We start from the raw sequence: 22,082 nt of genomic DNA on the forward strand, positions 1-22,082 counted from the left end.
AGATGTCTATGATATGACAGATGATATGTAGATACATATATTACGTGAAACGATTAAAATTTTCAATAAAACTAAAAAATAATAATACAGTGATTAAATTTTTATTTATTGCTAAATGTACAATCATTTTACATTTAAAATTAATAGGTAAATGTAAAAGTTTACCAATTTTAATTTTTATTTAATTTATTTATTACCTTTACGCTGGGTGACTATATCTGGGATATAGCAAGGTATGCAGAGGGCGCCTGGGAACCTACTTTTAAAACACTATGTTCCTATTAAATCACTTTTGTTCTCTTTCAGCTAAATTCTTGAGATACTAAGTGTTCAGTGGCGAAACTCAACGCCACGCTTTGTGCGATGCGTCATTACTAAAGCGAGTGGGAACGACGAACCCACTCAAATTCTTATTATAACGCCAATATATTGTTGGAAAAGTTTCCTTTTTTTTTACTTTTACCAATTACCTTAAAAACTGTACTATATTTTTTTTCTTATTGATAATTCATAGACGAATTTAATTTTTGAACTCTGGCAAGTGGCAACCTTTTCCAAGCGTGCAAGTGGCAACCTATTTCGTCAATTTAATTTGACACTGACATTTAAATACTTCCAATATATCGTGACGTGTGCTAAGTGCTTCCTTTAAATTTCTTGACTACGATAATTTATTACGAGTGGATTAGTCGTTGTTACTTATAAAGAAGTAAAAAGTGTGTGTTAACTAATAATTATGGTAGTTTTGGAAGGAGATAATGGGGACGCCCAGCTATTGACTGCTGATAACAAACAAGATGGGAAAGTAGCGAATCCTTTATCATTAGAAAGTATCCTTTATCAATAAAAACGAATGCTTATTGTTATCCATAATTATATGTATTTTTTTGTTTCTGCAAATGAGGAAACCCATTTTCTATTTTTTTTAAATAAAGAAATGCCTCAATTTAGGGTTCTTTTTCAAAATTTAAAATTAAAGCTTATAAAATTTTCACTTGATTTTGATCATTTACTTACTTGTTTTTAATTATGTTAAGAATTTAGAATACTTCAGAAAAAAATGAATTTTCATTATATTATAATTTTTTAAAATGTTTTTCAAACTATTGCATTTAAAGCCAATTTGTGTTAAAGTAAATAACTAACAGTAAGTAAGTAAGTATCCACAGAATATACTTTTGCCAATATAATAAGTCAGATCTCATCATTATATTGTATTCTTAGTTATAATGTAAAATACAATAGATTTATAAAGATTTTTAATTTTCAACTTTAATTACTAATTTATTTGTTGATATCCAAGAACCACCATCCAACCATCTTTTTATCACGTGTCTAAATATTTAAGAGCAAAAGGTAAAAAAGTTCAGAGGTTCTTACAGAAACATATCCATTTATACATAGAAACCAACCATCTGTGCAATGTTATTCTAATGATACTTTGTGATTTGTTATGTATTCACTTCTGAAATTGTAAAAAGTATGCCCCTTCCTTCTAACTCTTAAGCTATAGAGGGGAAAATTTAAAATTGAAAAAGTTCAATAAAAACTTCAAAGAAAAATTATCGAACAATTTTTTTTAAATTTCGTTGTTCAAGGGATGTCGGATAATTTAGTCAGAGTGATTGAGAACAACAGGTTCTCGTTTTTGATGTCTGTTAAATATCAAGAAGTAATATGGTTTTTTTTGCCGTTATGAAACACTTCATAAGCAGGTCCAAATCTCTCTTCACACTTATTATTTACAAATAATATTTTCATATTGCTTTTAAGTTGTAAAAAAATTGTAATTCCTTAGTTGTAGTACAGTATTTCGTATAACAAAGGATGGTCAACAACAACATGGTCTTCGTCATGGAGATTATCAACGTTATCGTGGCTACTGCTCTCGGCGTATTCGCCGCTTGCGCAAAGTGCTCAAAATTCCACAGGTATGTATGTACTCATGAACTCATATGTATGTATGAATGATGTAATCATTTAATAATATAATAATACAAATAAGTTATTGATACTTTACATAAAGATTCTTTTATTATTTTATGTTAAAGTACTAAATGAAAATTATCCTTCATTTGATTTGATTATTAATTACAAAATAATAATTACAATCGCAAATAAAACATACAACTTAGTAGTCGCCATCTTCATTTTTTACCAGGACTATGTGATCGAATATCGTCGCCTTTGAAATTTAACTAATCTATTTCTAAATGTTACTTCTCAGGGCGACAGACGTCACTATCGTCGGCGTGACATAACATCATCCCACCTCACCAGTACCAACGCTGAGAACCGTTTACTTTGCGTACCTTTACTCCAGGCCGAGAGGGCGTGGGCCCACGCAATGCAGTTACGGCAAGAGGCAAACACGGAGCCCAGAAAGAAGTTCCATCTTGTATCCCGCTTGAAGAAAGCTTGTGCTCATGCTCAAATGCTTTTGCAACTTTGTGAGGTAAATTTTGAACAAGGACCAATTTTTTTTGGGGTCAAGCTGTATCGTAGGCAGAGAGAACCAAGTGTTAATTCACTCCATTGCCATTAAGACATTTCCGTCTCCCACATTTCGTCGAATTGCGTGTTGAGTTCCGCCATTTATCAAAACGCAATGTCTTGAAAATTTAAATTATGTACATATAATTCCAATTAGATTAATATATAATTCTCATATTAATTTCACAGGAAAGCGGAGCCTGCAACGCACGCACACAACTGGAAGCAGGTGCATACTCCGCGTGGTTAAACGGAGTTTTGTTATTAGAACTCCAGCAATGGCGTCCAGCTGCTGAAAGCTTGCAGAGGGCTCAATTAGTATTGGAGAAATTGAGTGCCGCTTTATCTGAAGAAGAGAGAGTTATTTATAAACAGAAGGTAATTGTTATATTATATCAAAGGTTCCCATATGACTTGTACAGTACGGTTGACATATTGCGGCCACCAAGTTATGATGATTTCTAAACTTTATAATTAAAAAATAAGAAAAATATCTACAGCTAACTTCAGGGTGCCAACAAGTTATCAACCACACTGTATATAGCAATATTAAGATAACTTTAAGTTAAGACATTTCCCGCTTATCGCCGAATATAGAGTTGACGAGTTCAAAATAATGTAAACAATTACAATATGTAGTATTAGAGATGAAAATATTTAATATTTCACTTCCTCAAGTGGGATACGAATTACAACCTATAATGTCTACAGTCACACGCTTGTGCCCTAGCACGACTTTTATCATCAATCTTAACATTAATTACAAATTTATCAATACAATATAAACCATTTTTATTAACAGGTGGACGAATTGAAACCAAGTCTTCGTTACTGCGCCTATAACATTGGTGACGAGTCCGCTGCGGGCGACCTCGTAGCCATGAGGGGACAGGGCCTCATTGATAATTTGGACACTCTTATGGCTCAAGCCAAGTAATATTATTGATATTATTTGTGATATTTTTTTTACACCGAACAAATTATTGTCATTAAATTTTGGTGCATTTCTATATTTAAAAATGTTCTTTAGATTTTTTGTTTCATGAATGAATTATTTCTCAATTTTAATTTCAATCCATATTTTATTCATTAAGATACAAATTAAATACTTTACCATATTGTTTTATTACAGAGAGTCTCGCTCCGGAGTGATGCACGAAGTGGAATGGCGCGGGCGTCGTGTCACAGTGCGCCCTGAAAAAGTACGCCTATTTCTAATTGCCCTACAAGACTTAGACAAGTCTGTAGCGAGTGCAACCGCGGTGCAAAACAAGATCGACATCTTAGAAAATATCTTGATGGACTGCAAAGACGCCATATCGGCGTTAAAAGACGAAATCAAAAATGATCCCAAATCTAAAACACCATCGGAATCCAAGCAAATGTCTAGCATTAATTATCTGCTTTCTTACTTGATGTATTTACGTTTAGTTCGTACTATTGAAAGGAACAACCTATTGGTGCAACAGGCTGAGGAAGCGCGCAAAAACAATCAACCGATCGACGGTAAAAAAGTCCGACCTCAAGATTTGACTCGGCTATACGAAATTATTTTGCAAAATTACACTGAATTACAACAACTGCCTGGCTTCGAGACTGACGGTGGATATCAAAAGGAAATCGATATCGAGCTTAAAGCGTATAGGGCTTTCCGTTGCTATTATATAGCTCAAGTTTTGACTGGCCTTAGGCGTTTTAGAGAGGCCCTCGCTATGTTAGAACGTTGTAGCACATATACAAGTGAATCACTCGCTAGCAAACTGCAGGACAAACAGTTGATAAACAAACTGAAAATACTTGAACAAGATATCGAAAGTTGCAAATTCGAAGTCCACGCTGACTCAGTGCTAGAGGATGACGATGATGAAGACACCAAATATAGCAGTGGCAAGTTGTACAAAGATAAGAAACCTTTAGTCGACCGTTTGGACGACTACCGCGAAGAGAGCCATGTTTTAACTAAAAACCCTAACATATTCAAAATGCCACCACCGATGGAGGCGGTGCCTTGTAAGCCGTTGTTCTTCGATTTGGCGTGCAATTTCGTGGAATTCCCCAATTTAGATGATAAAACTGGTGCCGCGAATAATAAGAAACAGGGTGCTGGTATAACAGGGCTTGTCAAGGGCTTTTTGGGATGGGGCAAGAGTGACAAATAATTTTATACTTTTCTCAATTTCATGAATATATACATATTTGTTGTCTCAGTTGCGTTTTTTTTAATAATGTCTGTAAATATTCAAAAATAGTTTGTAAAACAATTTTCGAATATTTTAAAAAATTATAACTATATATTTATATTTCATTAGTATGATGAACAATCAGATTTGTTATAGAATAATATAGTTTATTTATACCACAAAATTATATTTAGGATCTTTGAGGATCTGTAGGTATCTGCAATAAAACCAGTAAAAAACTTTATAACAGAAAATTTAACAAACTAAAGAAATTCATTCAGTTGAGAGTATAAAAATATAATAAATCTTCAAAACAATATATTTTACACTGTGAATAACATTTACATTTTAAATAATCACAATTTTCAATTGAGACAATGTGAAGTTTGTTGTTGTTTGTTTTCATTTACACATAATAAAAAAACACTAGATAACTATAAAAAGCTAAGGCTTTAAATATGAATATTTAAGTAACATATGGCTTTGATATAAGTATCAAACAGTATGAAGGCAGTGGCAGTAGTTGAAGAGCTATTTATAAATTCTTAGAACCAATTTCACGCTTTTTCCCACATAGCAGTAATGACAAGATATTTCGATCCTCGGTTTCTGGAGCTCAACTTGAATGGCAGACCCTGGCAATATCCGGGATTAATGCCAGGAGGAAAAAGGTTTCTGGAGCTCAACGCCGCGCTTTGAATGGTCAGTGCAGGCAAATGTAAATAATTTATTTGATCGAGTAGGAACCGAACCCACAATTACTCCACCATGGCCTTTTATTTATAAATTCGTAACAAAACCCTCGAGTCTTAATTCTATAATATATTAGGTGTTTTCTAAATGTCACTTTAACAAAATTATAATCCAAATATACATATTACATTTAATCCATACAAATATAGTAAAGACACCATTGAATGGCAACATTCTTAAACTTGATAGCTAATTTAACAAATTACCAACCAATTTCGGATAATTTTCTATTGTACAAATACAATCTATATTACATAAAAACTATGTTTACTTTACCTTTATTTATACAAAATTATATAATCGCAAGCGAGAGACAATATAAAATTCTACAGAATTTCTAAGGAAATCATCCCAATTGCCTGTCCTTTTCGGTTAAAATTTTAAATAGATAAATACATGAAATTTTGTAATTAATCATTATAAATTATCATTATAAAATCATTTACTGCAAATACGATAAAGTACAAATATTAAGAAACTATTTGAAACATTGTTTCATGGTAGTGACGAAGACGAATGGTACATCCAGTAAAGCGTCGATTATCCGAACTGAGTGGGAGGATATAGATTTTCAGAAAACCAGTTTTTTCAGCGGCACATTTATCCGCGATGATAAAAAACCATATTTAGTAACATAATTATATCTTTTATGGTAAATAGCAATAAATATAAACTGTAGTTGTGTAATAAAATATACTGCTTAAAATTGACGCTGAATAAAAAAAAAATACATATTGGACAATGTACAGATGAGAACGTTCAGGCATTTTCAATTATAATTTTACTTTATTTTGTTTTTCCTCAAACAAATTGAATCAAATGGAAAAATTGTTCTTGTTGGGCAGGAATAGTAATTAGGATAAGCGGTCGTTCGGATAATCACACTGTATAGTAGTTAAAATGCGCTACACTGCACTCACAGGTGAGTGTCAACGCGAGGCGAGCGGCGGCCAGTGCGCTGCGTCGTGCGCCGCTCGGTCGCCGGGCGCCAGCAACTGGCCGCACACGGCACACACGTCGCACGCGCCGGCTAGTTCGCGGACCGCCAGCGCCAGCTCCTGCTGCTTGCCGATGTCCGGCAGCAGCACCACCAGCTCGGGCAGCACGGCGCTCAGCCGCGGGCCCAGTGCCGCCGCGCAGTGTGCGTGAAACTGCTCCGCGCCGATGCCGCCCGAGCGAAACGCGCGCGACGCCGCCTTGAACCGATCCACTGCCGCCGCGTCACCCAATGCCGCCGCGAACCGCTTTACAAGCGCGCGGTTGCGGGGCTCGAAGTCGGGCGGGGGTATGTAGGCGTGGAGGGGCACGGGGAAGGACTGGCCGGCTGAGTTGGTGAAGGTCATGCCGTCGCAGGGCGGGCGCCGCTTGAAGCCGGGCGGCGCGCCGGTGCCATTCACCACCTGACGACCACCTGCCAGAGGCGGGTACTCCTGCGGCGCGAGGGAGAAGTCGCTGCCGTTGCTCTTCTGCGAATTGACTGTGGCATCAGTTATCGTCTTTATCTTCCTGTCGCCTTCCGCGCTGCTGTTGTTGTTGTTGACGCTGGCGGTGATATACTCTTTTTTTATTTTTATGTCCGCCATATCGTTCAAGAGACTAAATTCTGAATCTTTCTCTTTCTTTGCGTTTTGTTTCTTTTTGTCTTTTTTGTTTTTATTGGATTCATTGGGAACATTATTGTTGGTTAGTGGAGGTTGATACTGAGGCTGAGTAATTGGTGCCTGTGATTTTTTCGCCTTGGATTTGTTAGCTGGTAGTGTGGGGAAGTCAGCGATGGGGTTGAAGGCGGGCTTAAGAGGCGCGGGTGCGGGTTCGGGTCTCGCTCTAGCCTTCTCCTTAGACTTGGATACAGTGATCCACTGTGGCGGCGCGGTCGGCACAGAGGTTGTTGATAAAGCGGGGAATGCCTCTGAATTGAGGTGAACTTTCTTTGGCTGGTGATTAGTTTGATTATTCTTTAAAACCCGCAGTTCTTCACTATTGATTAACGCAACCTATAAACAAATATAAAAATAAATTAGTAAATATTTGTTCGGTCCAAATATTGTAACCGAACACCGCGGCATAGCCTTTGAGCAAGTTCCCGGCGCTACTATTATAAGGCAGTGCATACTCGGACCGCGGACCGGTAGCATTCATTAGCGTATTATCATATAGCAAGCAATAAAGCAACTTTTATTTAATATATTATCTTTTATTATCGAGCCGCTAATCTCCAGCTATAGTGTAGGCCACGTCCCCTACATTTTGGTCCTTCGAGCCGGATAGCATCTAGCAAATTTTTTAAGCAATTTTATAAAAAGACATTTTTAGCAAAGACTAGCATTTAGTGAATTATCGTGACTTTACTAATTATTTAAGTGAGTGAGTGTAACGAGCAAGCAGAAGAATAATATTTGGCCACGAGGCTAAAATATATAATCAGCAAATAACATCAGGACGTAGCGTCATATATCAAGTAAGATCGTTCCTATTTTTTTATATATCTAACTTTTTCATCTTTAAAAAATGGAAGACTTATTTAAAACACAAATCGAGATTAGCGAAGCTATTCATAAGATTATAATTAATATCAAAAAAGAAAGCAAGGAAAGAAGATCAGAAACGTCTTTGAAAAGGCGATTAAATAATTTAGAGGCATACTGGTCGGATTACGAGGCCAATGATGATCGTTTACGCGAGTTTAAAAATCTGAGTCATCCGTATTTTCTTAACTCTGAATACGAAAACACAAAGCAGAAATATAATGAAACAAAATCTTTTATACTTAATCAATTAAATCAGTTAGGGGAGCCTCAAGATGAATTTCAAGGAGCACAAGCGGGAACTTCCGCGGCAGGACAGCAAGCGAGCGAGTACGTAAGTACTAAGAAGGTTAGCCAGGGTTCAAATAGCAAACTGGATGACATGCTTAAAAAGCAGTTCGTTAACTTCAAAGCATTTTCTAGGACTATATCAGCGATTGATATGGAATCAATATCGGAGAGATGGGAATACGATGATATTCTCAAGCAAATACAAACCCGTTGGACAGCTATAGACACGTTACATTGGGAAATCGATGCTGAATTGAACGGAGAAGACGGAGAGTACGAATATCTATTTAATAAACATGAAAAGGAATATAGCAACATAAAGAAACTTTTAAACTCTAATATGTTTTCGGTGTCGTATCGCGAAAAGTACACACCGCAAATAAATATTCCATCCTTTAATGGAAACTATCAGCATTGGTTGGCTTTTAAAAATCTTTTTACAGAAGCCATACATAAAAACTCTTCTTTATCTAATTCGCAAAAAATGCAGTTTCTTAAAGGTAAAGTTCAAGGGGAACCCGAAAGATTAATACAACATCTTACTATTAGCCATGAAAATTATTTAACATGTTGGGAAATTCTAAATCATCGTTATAATAACAAAAAACGTATTTTTACTGCTCATATTAACACATTATTAAACATAGCGACGGCACAGCAACAATCATTATCGCACATTAAAAAGCTACATGATACAACTTTTGAATGTATCCACGCCGTTCGCAATTTGGGTGTCGATACTAGCTCATGGGATCCACTTATTGTGCATATTTTGTCACAAAAATTAGATTCAGAGTCGTATACGTCTTATATAGAATCTTTAAAATATCCACAAGAATTGCCGACTTTACAAGATTTTTTAAAATATTTAGAAGGGAAGTTTTCTACTCTCGAATCAACAAGAAAGAAACAGGAAGCATCTAATAACCATTTTAATAGTTTTAATAATAAAAATCATCCTCAGCAGCATAAAAATTATACATTTCGCAGCAACTATTACAAGCCACAAAACTCATCAAAGCCTTTAAAATCTTTACACGTGGCAAGCACAAAATGTCCTATTTGTTCAGAACCGCATGGAATTTTCCAGTGCAAAAAATTCATAGAATATCCATTACAAATAAAACATAAAATCGTTTCACAAAAACAATTGTGCAATAATTGTTTGTATAATCATAACGGAAATAGGTGTATTTCATTGAAAAGATGCCGCCTTTGCAATGGAAACCACCACACGCTGTTACACGAAACCGGAATAAATACGACGCCAAACGGACATCAAACAACAGCCATTGCGCAAAATAATTATGTGGAAAACAATGACCACTCAGTCAGCACTTTACATTTACCTAACAATAATTGTAAAGAAATATTATTATCGACGGCAAAAATAAACGTCATATCTTCAGATGGATCAAAAATCACTATGAGAGCACTTATCGATCAAGGTTCTCAAATCTCTCTAATTTCTGAAAACGCAGCACAAAGGTTAGGCTTAAAGAGATCACAGTGTAAAGGTGTAATTTTCGGAGTAGGTGAAAAGGAAAGCAATTGTAAAGGGATGCTCAATATCACCTGTTGTTCAATACACAATAATTTTTCCTTTGATACTGAAGTTTATATTATGAATAATTTAATTAAAAATTTGCCGAATAGAAGTTTCGTAAAGCCAGCGTGGACGCATTTAGAGCACATTGATCTAGCGGATCCAGAATTCCATATTAGCAGCCCAGTAGATCTTTTATTAGGTGCCGATATTTATTCAACCATAGTTTTGGCCGGTATTATAAAAAATAATAGCGAAAACCAACCCATAGCACAGCAAACTCAGTTAGGTTGGATTTTATGTGGGAATGCTCAATTTTTTAATTGCAACGTCGTTGTAAATAACATTGACGACATACAAAAATTTTGGGAAATAGAGGATATTTCCGAGGTTTCAAATATGTCTTCAGAAGATCATGAATGCATAAATACATATAAATCAACAACAAAACGATTAAAAAGTGGCCGATATGAAGTTCGGCTGCCCTTGAAACCCGAAATTCAGAATTTAGGTTCGTCGAAGCACGTAGCTGTAGCACAATTTAAAAATTTAGAGCGTAAATTTAATAAAAATATAAAATATGCCGAGGATTACAAGCTATTCATAAATGAATACATTAATTTAAAACACATGGTATTGTGTACAGAAAACACGAGAAATACGATATCGGAGTGTTATTTGCCACATCACGGTGTGGAGCGAGCGGAATCTATCACTACAAAACTACGTGTAGTCTTTAACGCCTCAGCGAAAACTTCGAACGGAAGTAGCTTAAATGATTTTATGTACCGTGGTCCAAATTTACAGCAAGATTTGCAGATGCTTATATTAAAATGGAGGAAATATGAATACGTTTTTACAGCGGATATTGAGAAAATGTTCAGAAATATTTTTGTACACGAATCTGATCAAGTTTATCAAAAAATCGTGTGGCGAGAGTCTCCTGAGTGTCCTATTTCATTTTATCAGCTTAAAACTGTAACGTACGGAACTAAAGCAGCGCCTTTCTTAGCACTTATGACATTAAGGCAACTCGCAGACGATGAAAGGCATAATTATCCCGAAGCAGCAAACATTTTAGAAAATGATTTTTTTGTCGACGATCTAGTTAGCGGAGCATATAGTATTCAGCAGGGTCAAGAGCTAGTAAAAAATTTGGACATGCTTTTAAGGTCTGGAGGATTTAATTTAAGGAAATGGAGGTCAAATCAAGCGGAATTATTAAGCAATATCGACCAGGAATGTCAGCTTAGCACGGAGTCAAATTTATTTAATTTTAAAATAGAAAAAACTAAGACTTTAGGCTTATATTGGAATTCGCAACAAGATAGCTTTTCATTTAACAGCAATATAACAGAAAAAATACAATCAAAGCCTACTAAACGAATTTTGCTTTCGGAAATATCAAAAATTTTCGATCCGTTAGGCTGGATAGCACCAGTTATATTAAAATTAAAATTAATATTTCAAAAGGTGTGGGAATCGAATTTAGGATGGGATCAAGTAGTTCCCGACGAAATCTTAACTGAATGGATTTTAGTACGATCTGGTATAATAAATATAAATAAAATTAATATACCTAGGTGGTTAAATAGTAAAGAGAGCGATTGTATAGAGTTGCATGGATTCTGCGACGCATCTCAAAAGGCATACGCATGCGTAGTTTATGCACGTGTTAACTCATCGGTCACACTAGTCGCCGCTAAAACAAGATTAATTCCTTTTAAAAAACCGATCTCTCTACCTAAACTCGAACTTTGTGGAGCGTTGCTATTATCTAAATTAATTGATAAAATCATAACTAGCTTAAATAATCATACTATTAAATTATATGGCTGGTGCGATTCCATGGTAGTGTTAGGATGGCTACAAGGCGATCCTGGTCGTTGGAACGTCTTTGTTGCCAATAGGGTTAAAAATATAATTAATATAATGCCTAAAGAAAATTGGAGATACGTAAAATCGACGGAAAATCCCGCCGATATAGCGAGCAGAGGAAGCTTAGCAACAGAATTACAATTAAACAAATTATGGTGGCAGGGACCACCTTGGCTATTTAACAATGCGATTCCACAATATAAAGAATATTTTACTAATCAAGAAGAGAAGAAAAGCCAAGCAAATATTGTACAAAATATACCGAACCCATACGACATAATAATGGAGTTATTAAATAAATATAGTTCATTTAATAAAACTATAAGAATATTAGCATGGGTCATTCGAGCTATCCACGGCAAGCGAAAACAACGGAGCGGCGAGTATCTCACATTACAAGAACTCAGATATGCAAGTAAATTAATAATAAAACATGTTCAGCGTACAGAGTTTACTTGTGACATTAATAATTTAAAAAGTCATACAGCATTACAATCAAGCAGTAAATTACTAAATTTAAATCCATTTATCGATGAATTTGGGCTATTACGTGTAGGTGGGCGACTACGTCACGCTACTATTAGCTCAGATATGAAATATCCCATATTAATTCCACATAAAGGCCGTTTAACAGACTTATTGATTGATCAAGCACATACACTAACATTTCATGGAGGACCTCGTCTTACATTATCAGTATTACGACAAAAATATTGGATTATCGAGGGAAATCGAGCAACCAAACATTTTATACAAAATTGCGTTACCTGCAGAAAGTGTAATACCACAACCAACAATCAATTAATGGGGGATCTTCCATCAGCAAGAGTAAATTCATCATATCCATTTTATCATACCGGAGTGGATTATACGGGATACGTTGATATCAAAGCGAATAAAGGAAGAGGTATCAAAACTTGTAAGGGATACATAGCCATATTTGTGTGCATGGTTACTAAAGCGGTTCATTTAGAACTAGTGTCGGATTTAAGCTCTTCTGCGTTTTTAGCAGCTCTACGTCGAATGGCAGCAAGGCGCGGAGCACCTGCACATATGTATAGTGATAACGGTACGAATTTTGTTGGCGCAAATCGAGCATTAAGGGAAGAATATTACAATATACAGCAAATTTTCGGTAAAGAATGTCATAAAAATATACAAGAACTAGGTATAGAATGGCATTTTAATGCACCAGCATGGCCAAGCGCTGGCGGATTATGGGAAAGAGCAGTACGTAGCTTAAAATTTCATTTGCGGAGAGTTCTAGGAGAACAAAAACTAACTTTTGAAGAATTCTCCACTCTTTTGGCGCGTCTTGAGGCGTGCTTAAATTCGAGGCCACTTTGTGCGTTATCAGAAAGCATCGACGATTTAGATATATTAACACCAGCTCATTTTTTAACTGGAAGACCAGGCTTGTCCACAATAGATACAGAAGAAGATGCCCGAACGAGATGGCAATTAACAACTAAATTATTTCGAGATTTATGGAAAAGATGGAAACAGGAATATCTTTCTCAGCTATCAGTAAGGAGTAAATGGTTAAAAGCTAAACCAGATATTGAAGTAGGAGATATTGTCGTAATCCATGACGATAATCTACCATCACAACAATGGAGCCTAGGGAGAGTAGTAGAAATTTTCCCTGGAACGGATAATCACGTACGTGTGGTCACCCTGCGTACTTCAAGTGGAATAATCAAACGACCAATTACAAAATTATCACTCTTGCCGATTAAGTCGGAGACGAATCTAGCATCAAATAGCATCAAGGAGCGTAAATCTAAAGAAAATCCAAAGGAGAGCATACAGAGGCCAGCGAAACGCATATCACTTTTATCACTAGCAACTACATTCATCTTATTTATGAATGTTATAAGTCCGTCTTACTGTGAATTTAATATTACATATTTAAAAAACTATAATTCACTGTATTTGAACCCATTATACAATATGAAATTAATTCAAGACAAATGGACACTCGTGGTTTATTATAATACGTCACCTTATTGGCAAGGAATTAAAGCATATAATAAATTGACGGGCTATATGGAAAAAGTATGTGATAGCTCATATTTAAACAATCACTGTAACATTACCTTGCTACAACTGAAACATGAGTACAACGAGCTGGAGTACTACAATGAGCTGGTCATGCGTCAGCGCGGGAACAGCGGCACGCGACGGAGACGCGGGCTTATCAATGGAGTAGGCTACGTTGCAAACAGTCTCTTCGGCGTATTAGACGAACATTTCGCAGAAAAGTATCAACAGGACATTCAACTCATACAAGCAAACAATAATCATCTACTGCACTTATGGAAAAATCAAACGTCTATTATTGAGGGCGAATATAATTTATTAAAACGTACTGAAGTGACTATAGAGAAACAGCATAAAATTATAAATAAGCATATAAATAACATATATAACTCAATAAGCATTATTGATCAGAAATTAAATAATATTTCGTTCAACGAGGAATTTACACTTTCCGCAATTACAGCAAATAACTTATTGCAAAATCTACGTCGTATTCAAGATACCATGTTAGACACCATCACCGACGTTCATCATGGACAACTCAACTTTCATCTAATCCAACCGGAACAACTTCGACAACAGTTACACATCATCTCAGGACATTTATCACAAGAACTTACTTTACCGTTAGAAAATTTAGACACAGATTTATTTAAAATATATAGTCTTTTAAATATCAGAGTTAGGATGACTCAGCAATTTTTATTATTTGAGATAAATTTACCTTTGGTACACCGAGACTCGTATACACTTTATCATCTAATAGCTGTACCTCAACAAGTCAAGAATAACACCGTCAGTGTTATTCCTATAGCAGATTACGTAGCGATCAATTTAAAACGAGATGCCTATTTTACATTGTATCAGACCGAGTTACAAGAGTGCTTAAAAAGCGACCAGTTTTACATATGTAAACAGCAAAATATTATATCATTTTTATATACTAATGAGCGTTTTTGTATAAAGGATTTAATGACACACACTTGTCAAATAATTAAATCATCATGTGAACGTAAATGGATAAAGCTAGCTGAAAATAAATATTTATTTTTCTTCTGTGATTCTTACACTGTGCGTGTAATATGCGATGACAAAATAACAGCACAAACATTGAGCAAGGTCGGTATTGTTACCATGCAGGAAGGATGTCTCATTAAAGGAAAGGATTTTTCTCTATATGCGCAAAGATCCAAAAAGAGTAGCTTAAAGATAATGACAGATATTTTTACGCCTACGATACCCGCTGAAATTAATCACCTTTTAAACATACCTATGCCAATACAAGAATTAAATTTTACAAGTTTCGCAAACGATTCACTAAACGATCTCGATTTAAAATTGAAGCAGCTTCGAAAAGATAGTGAGTCAGTGGACATCATATCTTACCACGACATACACCAGTATACAATATGCTATATCCTGGTGGGAGCAGCAATAGCAGCGGTAGCAGTGTTTGGATGGCGCAGGTGGCGGCAGCGACGGACCGTGGCCATCTCACCCGAGATTCCTCTTCATAACCGTAGTGCAAGTGTTAGTGATAGTGTCAGTGTCAGTGAAAGTGCGCGAAAGCAGGGCAAGGCTGACCGTCAGCCATATGTTTGTGATAGGGTTATATTTAAAAACCAAGCAACATCCCCTATCATCAGTAGCCGAAATCTTTTAGCAAAATAATTTGTTTTAATCAGAGAAAATCTTTATTTTGTTTTGTATAATTTAGTCTTAACTTAGTTATAAGAAAAATTGTTTATCATCTTGTAATAGTTCTTAAGTTCATCTCATTCATCTCATCATAGCTTATGTATCATTTATCTCTGGCCCGGGAGCATGTTCGGTCCAAATATTGTAACCGAACACCGCGGCATAGCCTTTGAGCAAGTTCCCGGCGCTACTATTATAAGGCAGTGCATACTCGGACCGCGGACCGGTAGCATTCATTAGCGTATTATCATATAGCAAGCAATAAAGCAACTTTTATTTAATATATTATCTTTTATTATCGAGCCGCTAATCTCCAGCTATAGTGTAGGCCACGTCCCCTACAATATTATTAAATATATGTATACTTCCTACATAAACAAACATACCTTGGACGGTTGTACAGTTCCAGCTCCTATACTAGGATGATCATCTCTAGGCATACCGAGAGAGGGGAAGTCATCATCGGAAGGCAGGGGTTTCTTCGACGGTATAGAGATGCGATTACCACTAGTTTGAGTTAACCGAAAGTTGCTGGCACTGGGCTGGCTGTGCACTTGAATGGATACACTGGGTTTTGATGATGCTGTGAATGTAGTTTTTAATAAAGGTTATTGTTAATATTGTATATTGGAAGGTAAGCAGAGAAAACATAATATTCAGACACTTCATTCTCTACTGTTCACCTGAATTCGAGACATAAGGTGTTGAATCAACAAACTTAATCAGCTTCAGATGTATCACGCATTTATCATGGCAGAGGGATTACTGTTAAGACACTCCGCTTCTCACTTTCCGCCAATTTCTAGAGGCATTGCGTATTGTGCGGCACACACATTGTGTCCCTACGTCACGACTGACCAAAGTTGGCCTGTTTTTAGTTTCACAAATATCATGTGGTCTTGGAAACTTCAATATCATATACAAATACATACATGTCAGACTGATAAATTAATTAAATACTTACAATTTCTTAAAAGTGTAGCAGCAACCGGCATGGCGGGTCTTGGAGTTGACGCTGTCGCGGAACCTCCACCAAAACCGTCTAGCGCTGGGAAGTTCTTATCATTTCGCGCTAAGCCATCTGCACCTGTATAATATAAACAAAATAATGTTAATTATACTAAATAACAAAAATTGTGAGATCTGGCTGTATTTAAATTTTGAACTGTCTGAAATTCTTTACTACGACTTAGATATTTCAAATAATAGGTTACGACACTTGTTTTGTAGGAATTTAATAACCTATCATTCATCCACACATATTTTCTAGTGGGTCCTGGTTTCCAATAGTCACTTGGAAGTGAGGATAGGTTATTATTTATTGTATGAAATAAAGAATCTTCATGTGAGTTATTTTATCATATAGCGCAACACAAAAATAGTGTCAATTTAAGGAATTCCTTGAACCAAGTCTCAACTGTGTTACGTCTTTAAAGCAAGAAATATCATTTAGAACCGGTCTAAATGATATTTCTTAGCTTAGGTAACTACCTAAAACAGTTTTTAGTGTTAAAACATTTTTTTTATTTCCCTTAAATTTTTTATAAGTAAAAAAATCTTTAGGCCCATATAAGACATGGACATGGACCCCCTCTCTCTCTTCTTTACTCAACTCACACCCATAGTATCATTATCATCATTAAATGACTTCGATATCGTTATCATCAATAAATAACTCCATATTACCTCTAAAGCAGCGCGGCGCGTGCGGCAGCAGCGGCGCGGGTGCGGGCGGCGCCGCCGACAGCCGCGGAAATTGCTCGTCGCTGCGTGGGTCCATGGGCGACACCTGCGCCGGTGGTGGGGGGGATGCGCGCTCACGTTCCCGTTCCTGTTCCCGCGAGCGCATGTCTCTGTCCCTGTCGGTATATAACCATATTACCTCTTTTATTCATGTCGGTTAAATTATTTAGAACGTGATGGTGCACCAGCACAATGCCTGATTGTAATCGCGACGGTTGAGGGTTCAACTCCTATGATGATGATTTCTTATCATTATTTTCATATCCTCGCTCTGATGATAAGACAAAATGCGGCGTTAAATCCCGCCACTCGACTCCCAACCTGATATAAATTAGGCAGAAATTGGAAAATTGAATATTTTAACACTATGCATCAATATGATAGATACACACCTTGGTACTCTTTGAACTACAGGATGGGGAGTTATATTGAACTGCAACTCCAATGTGCGCGCCTGCCTCGCGGCGCCGCGCGGCATACCACGCCCATGGATAGTTGCCTTGTGAGCTAAAACAAATATACTTCGTCCGCTTAAAATATTATATTATTTATTTACTAACATGGATTATTTTCATGTAATATTTTTGCTTTTAGCGTTAAGCCCGCCTTTTGTACATTGTTTTTTTGTAATTTTGTGCAATAAAGTATATATAAATAAATAAATAATATATTTTTATATTACATGAAAATTATATTCTAAATAATAAATAAAAAGAAAAGTGCGACTTTTGGACTCGTACGATAGGTTCCCTACCACTATTTACATATAAAACAACGATTCGGGAGTATTCGGCAATAGAAATACAACCAAATACCTTTATATACCTTTCAAATCGATTTCACTTCTAAACACAGCAGTCAAGTGTTGTCCAGCACATTCGCCCTCTTCACACAGGTAGTGTTCGTTCCTAAAGTGATGTGCCAGTGCCGAGTGGGTTGCATAGTACAGATTCTTTCCGTCCGCGTCGCAGAGATGGCAGTAGAGATGCTCCTTACGTAAATGGCGGTAAAGCTCGTCTGCGTCCATGAAACGTTCCTCGCAGAACTCGCATAGTGGATGTCCCCTGTATTATAATATGAAAGAGAACAGAGTGTATTAACCACTAGGTTTCCTCTACCTACCCTGCTATGTGCGGGATACAGCGTGAAGCTGATTTAACTTTTTAATTTTAAGTTAAAGTACGGCCAACGAGTCATGGTCGCCTAATAGATTTTCTGAACTTTTGTGAATTTTACAATCGGAAAAAGAAATTCACCTAAAATCAAATCTACAGGGCCATCTGCGGCTGACAATTCGATCGTACTGATTTTTTTTAAAATTTTCAGCTATACGTTTTTCCCACATATATAGTAACGTAAGTGAAGGGAACCTAGTATAAAGTCATTTTAAATTTTCGAGGTGAGCGGAAGCGAAGTTAAGCTTAAGGCAAGCAAAGCTGTCTACCTATCAGAATAAAACTTCGAAAATTACATTTAAAGATGAAATTATTATTTTTAACTGTTATTTTTTTCATTCAATTTTATCAAGTCTTATTTAATGTAATGATTGCAATGTTAGCAAAAGATAAGAATATGGAAAAATTATCTAAGAGAATATTTAACGAAATTCAAATTAATAGTTATAATATCATTATTTAAAAAAAATAATTTAATAACTCTAAAAGTGAAAGGAATGTAGTACTAATTTCATACAATACACTTTTAAATTAATAACATATAAATGAATATTAATTAGGTGACATTACCTATGGGAGGTATCATCTAGGTCTCCTTTCCGTCGATGGTGGGCCAGTTCTTGCCGAGTATAACACTTTCTTTCATTAGTAAATATCTGAAATGTTATAAATATATTAAAGAAGAGCATTAAATTAAGAAAATAAGACTGATGTATAATTAGCAAATTAATTAATATATTCTAATCAAGAACAATGTTTGCACAACATTATTACATCTATTTTTTCACATTCACACCTTTCTAGAGAAAAGTCCAAAATCATTCTACTGACACAAAAATTAACATTATATAATTTATAGATTACCTATAACTATATGTTAATGTCCTAATTATTTTTACCATTTATAAAAACATTAAACAAATGTTGGTCCTGGATTTTGTAAGTTTTTTTTTTAATACTGTTACTTATATATGTGGATAAATACTGTTACTTATGTAGGTTTTTTATTCAATACAAATAAATATTAACATTATTTTAAAGGTCATTTAGGCAATAAATAAGCAATAATTGGTTCTATATGTTCTTATCTATACTTATCTTTAAAGGAAAAAAATTTATCAAAGTGAATTTTATCTATCAGCTTCATGCCATATCCCACACATAGCAGGCTAAGCAGAGGGATGAAATGGAAATATTAATTAATAATAATTAATTCTCTTGAGTCATGATTTATTTTATTTATTAATTTATTATAATTTTATTTACAAAAACCATTACAAAGTTACATTAAGACAGATTTTCAGACAATTTTTTTTTTAGTGGAAATTGTATCCACATCTATCAAGCTGCAGTCACACGCTTGTACCACCACCATAACCACACCACATGTGCACCACAACAGCCTTAATTTTATCTATAACTAGCGGACCCGGACGCGACTACGCCTGCTTGAAATATAAGAATATAATTTCTATAGAAATATAATTTCAATCTAGATGAAATGCTAAAAGTGACTATTATATATATTTTCATAAAAATGAATATCAAAATGACGCGTAGCGACGACAGTTGCTATTAACATGGCAGAATATATTGCTTGTCAAATTAGAAAGTATTTTAATTTATTAGTATATATGTGTAATGTAATATTATATAGCCTATAGCACTTCTGAAGAATGCAGCATTCATACAAAACAAAAACAAAGTAAATCGATCCAGTAGATCCAGAGATCTTAGCGTTCAAACAAACAAACAAACAAACAAACTCTTCCGCTTTATTATATTAGTATAGATTCAATATAATTTCTTGAAGTATATAAATGATATTTAAAAATAAAAATTATGTGGAATTTTGAACAAACATGTTATGTTATGCAATATTATGTAAATTTTATAATGTAAGACATTATATCATATTTACATTTTATTCATAAATATACTTGGAGGCTGTCATGTCTTAGTGCCTTGATTATAATTGTAGTTGTAGATTTCATTCCCACTTAAAAAAACACTTTGTCTCTCTGGTAATAAGACAATGCTGTGTCTTGAAAATTTTTCAAAAAGTGAGGAATTGAGTGCCTCCACACTCTTGTTACTCTGTGATATACAGGATACAGAGGGAAGCTTTAAAAAAGAATAATAATAAATACCTTTAAATGTGTCACACAGAGGTCACAAAAGTATCTTTCATGTACCTTCCTCATATGGTCACTTAACATGCTGAATGTACGGAAGGGTATTTTGTCACAAATTTTGCAACGATTCTCAAGTAAGTTTTCATATGCATTTTTTATTTCTTCACTACAAAATGCAATTTTAAACTGCCTTTCAAATAATCGGTCAGGAAAAGGTCTATTTTGCAGTTTCTTGAAAGGTTGTACAGTTTCAGTAAAAATTACCTGTAAATTTACATACAAAATGAATTAATGTGATAATTTAAAAAAATGACAATTTATTAATTAAAGTATAAAATGGATAATTAAAAATATTTCAATAGTAATATTTGTAAAAAGTATTATAAATATTATATATATGTGGCAAAATTTTTTACATCAAAAATGTTAATAATGTTAATAAATTGAACAATATTATTTAAGTATCTACAAGAGTTTGTGTCATAACTTTAATAAAACCATAAGAATGTATGCCTTCAATTGGTAATTCTTAATTGGATTTTATTCTACCTATAATAATTAAGCATACCCTAGAAAGATCCTGACGACATATAGGGCATTCGTTCTGCAGGCACAAAACTCGCATGCGGGTTGAACATTCAAAACACACGGGGTGATCACATTCTCCAATTGAGAAATACACGACATTTTTAAAACACACTACGCAAGTGCTGTTGTCGTTCACTTGAGATTCGGCCATGATTTCTACAGTGGTTTGCTGGAATATTGATAATTAAAATCTATATTAATTAACTATTCATATAATAAAATAACTCAGGACATCTGACTTATACCTACCATACACTAGAATCTCAGGTCACAGATGTTACGAACAAAACGGGCAAAGGCGAACCAGCAAAAAATCTTGATTCACAAGTTGACATATGACTATTTGACAGACAGACTTAGAGCTGGTGCTGCCAGATGTACCATTTTTATATGTATTTTTATTAATCTAAGACTAGCAGTGTTGCAATTACATTTTATAAGACCAAGCCTGAGGTAAGTGGCAGTTTTCCTAAAATTGTTATTTTTAACCAATTATGATATTTTTCTAACTTACTTTGCTGTGACATATAAGTTTGGACATTATAATGCACGTTTATTGAAGTGGCGTGTATGAACTTCCCATACTTATTTAAAAAAATGGAATTCGCAAAAAATGTGTTAATACGGCCAATGACAATTGGTGTAGAACAATGATAATAACAACAACTTAAGTCTTCACCTACCTTTGTTACCGCTCTTTTCCTTCATTAACCTTTTTTACTATTCCTTCATCATCCATCCATTCGGACGTTCTTCTACATTCTCGCCAAAGTGAAAAGTATGATTGACTTATTCCTAGTGACGCTGACTAGATGCTGTCCTAGGAACAGACCAATATGTAGTCATTGCTAGAATAAGGGGTCTGTTTTCATTTTGAAGCAGCCTCACGAGACCTCCAAATTTGAAGTCGAATTATCGCATAGAAAACTGGAAGTTTAAAGATCCTTTGATCTAAGAGGAATAAGTGCCTCCAAAATATTAGACACCTGTAAACCAGCAATGGAAATGTTGAACTATGCTCTGCCATTATGGTT

General features: G+C 35.1%; 2 protein-coding genes across 2 annotated transcripts; one reads left to right on the forward strand and one right to left on the reverse strand.

The window, feature by feature from the left end:
* Nucleotides 1–303: 303 nt before the first annotated feature.
* Nucleotides 304–4,700, forward strand: Srp68 (signal recognition particle 68). Its single transcript, XM_085198718.1, has 6 exons — nt 304–830; nt 1,810–1,931; nt 2,228–2,455; nt 2,683–2,871; nt 3,296–3,426; nt 3,626–4,700. The coding sequence occupies exons 1-6, from the start codon at nt 737–739 to the stop codon at nt 4,650–4,652; spliced, it is 1,791 nt and encodes a 596-aa protein (XP_085054844.1). The 5' UTR covers nt 304–736; the 3' UTR covers nt 4,653–4,700.
* Nucleotides 4,701–4,974: 274 nt separating this feature from the next.
* On the reverse strand, nt 4,975–21,433 carry LOC146531321 (uncharacterized). The gene is made up of 10 exons (XM_085198716.1): nt 21,298–21,433; nt 21,029–21,217; nt 20,476–20,724; nt 18,896–18,981; nt 17,976–18,214; nt 17,543–17,657; nt 17,094–17,266; nt 16,372–16,494; nt 15,794–15,990; nt 4,975–7,420 (listed from the first exon to the last, which is right to left on the reverse strand). The coding sequence occupies exons 1-10, from the start codon at nt 21,298–21,300 to the stop codon at nt 6,356–6,358; spliced, it is 2,439 nt and encodes an 812-aa protein (XP_085054842.1). The 5' UTR covers nt 21,301–21,433; the 3' UTR covers nt 4,975–6,355.
* Nucleotides 21,434–22,082: the final 649 nt, after the last annotated feature.

This window comes from Heliconius melpomene, chromosome 15, assembly GCF_056956725.1.
Source record: "Heliconius melpomene rosina isolate 202511_hmr_F chromosome 15, ASM5695672v1, whole genome shotgun sequence".
In the NCBI taxonomy this organism is placed as follows: domain Eukaryota; kingdom Metazoa; phylum Arthropoda; class Insecta; order Lepidoptera; family Nymphalidae; genus Heliconius; species Heliconius melpomene.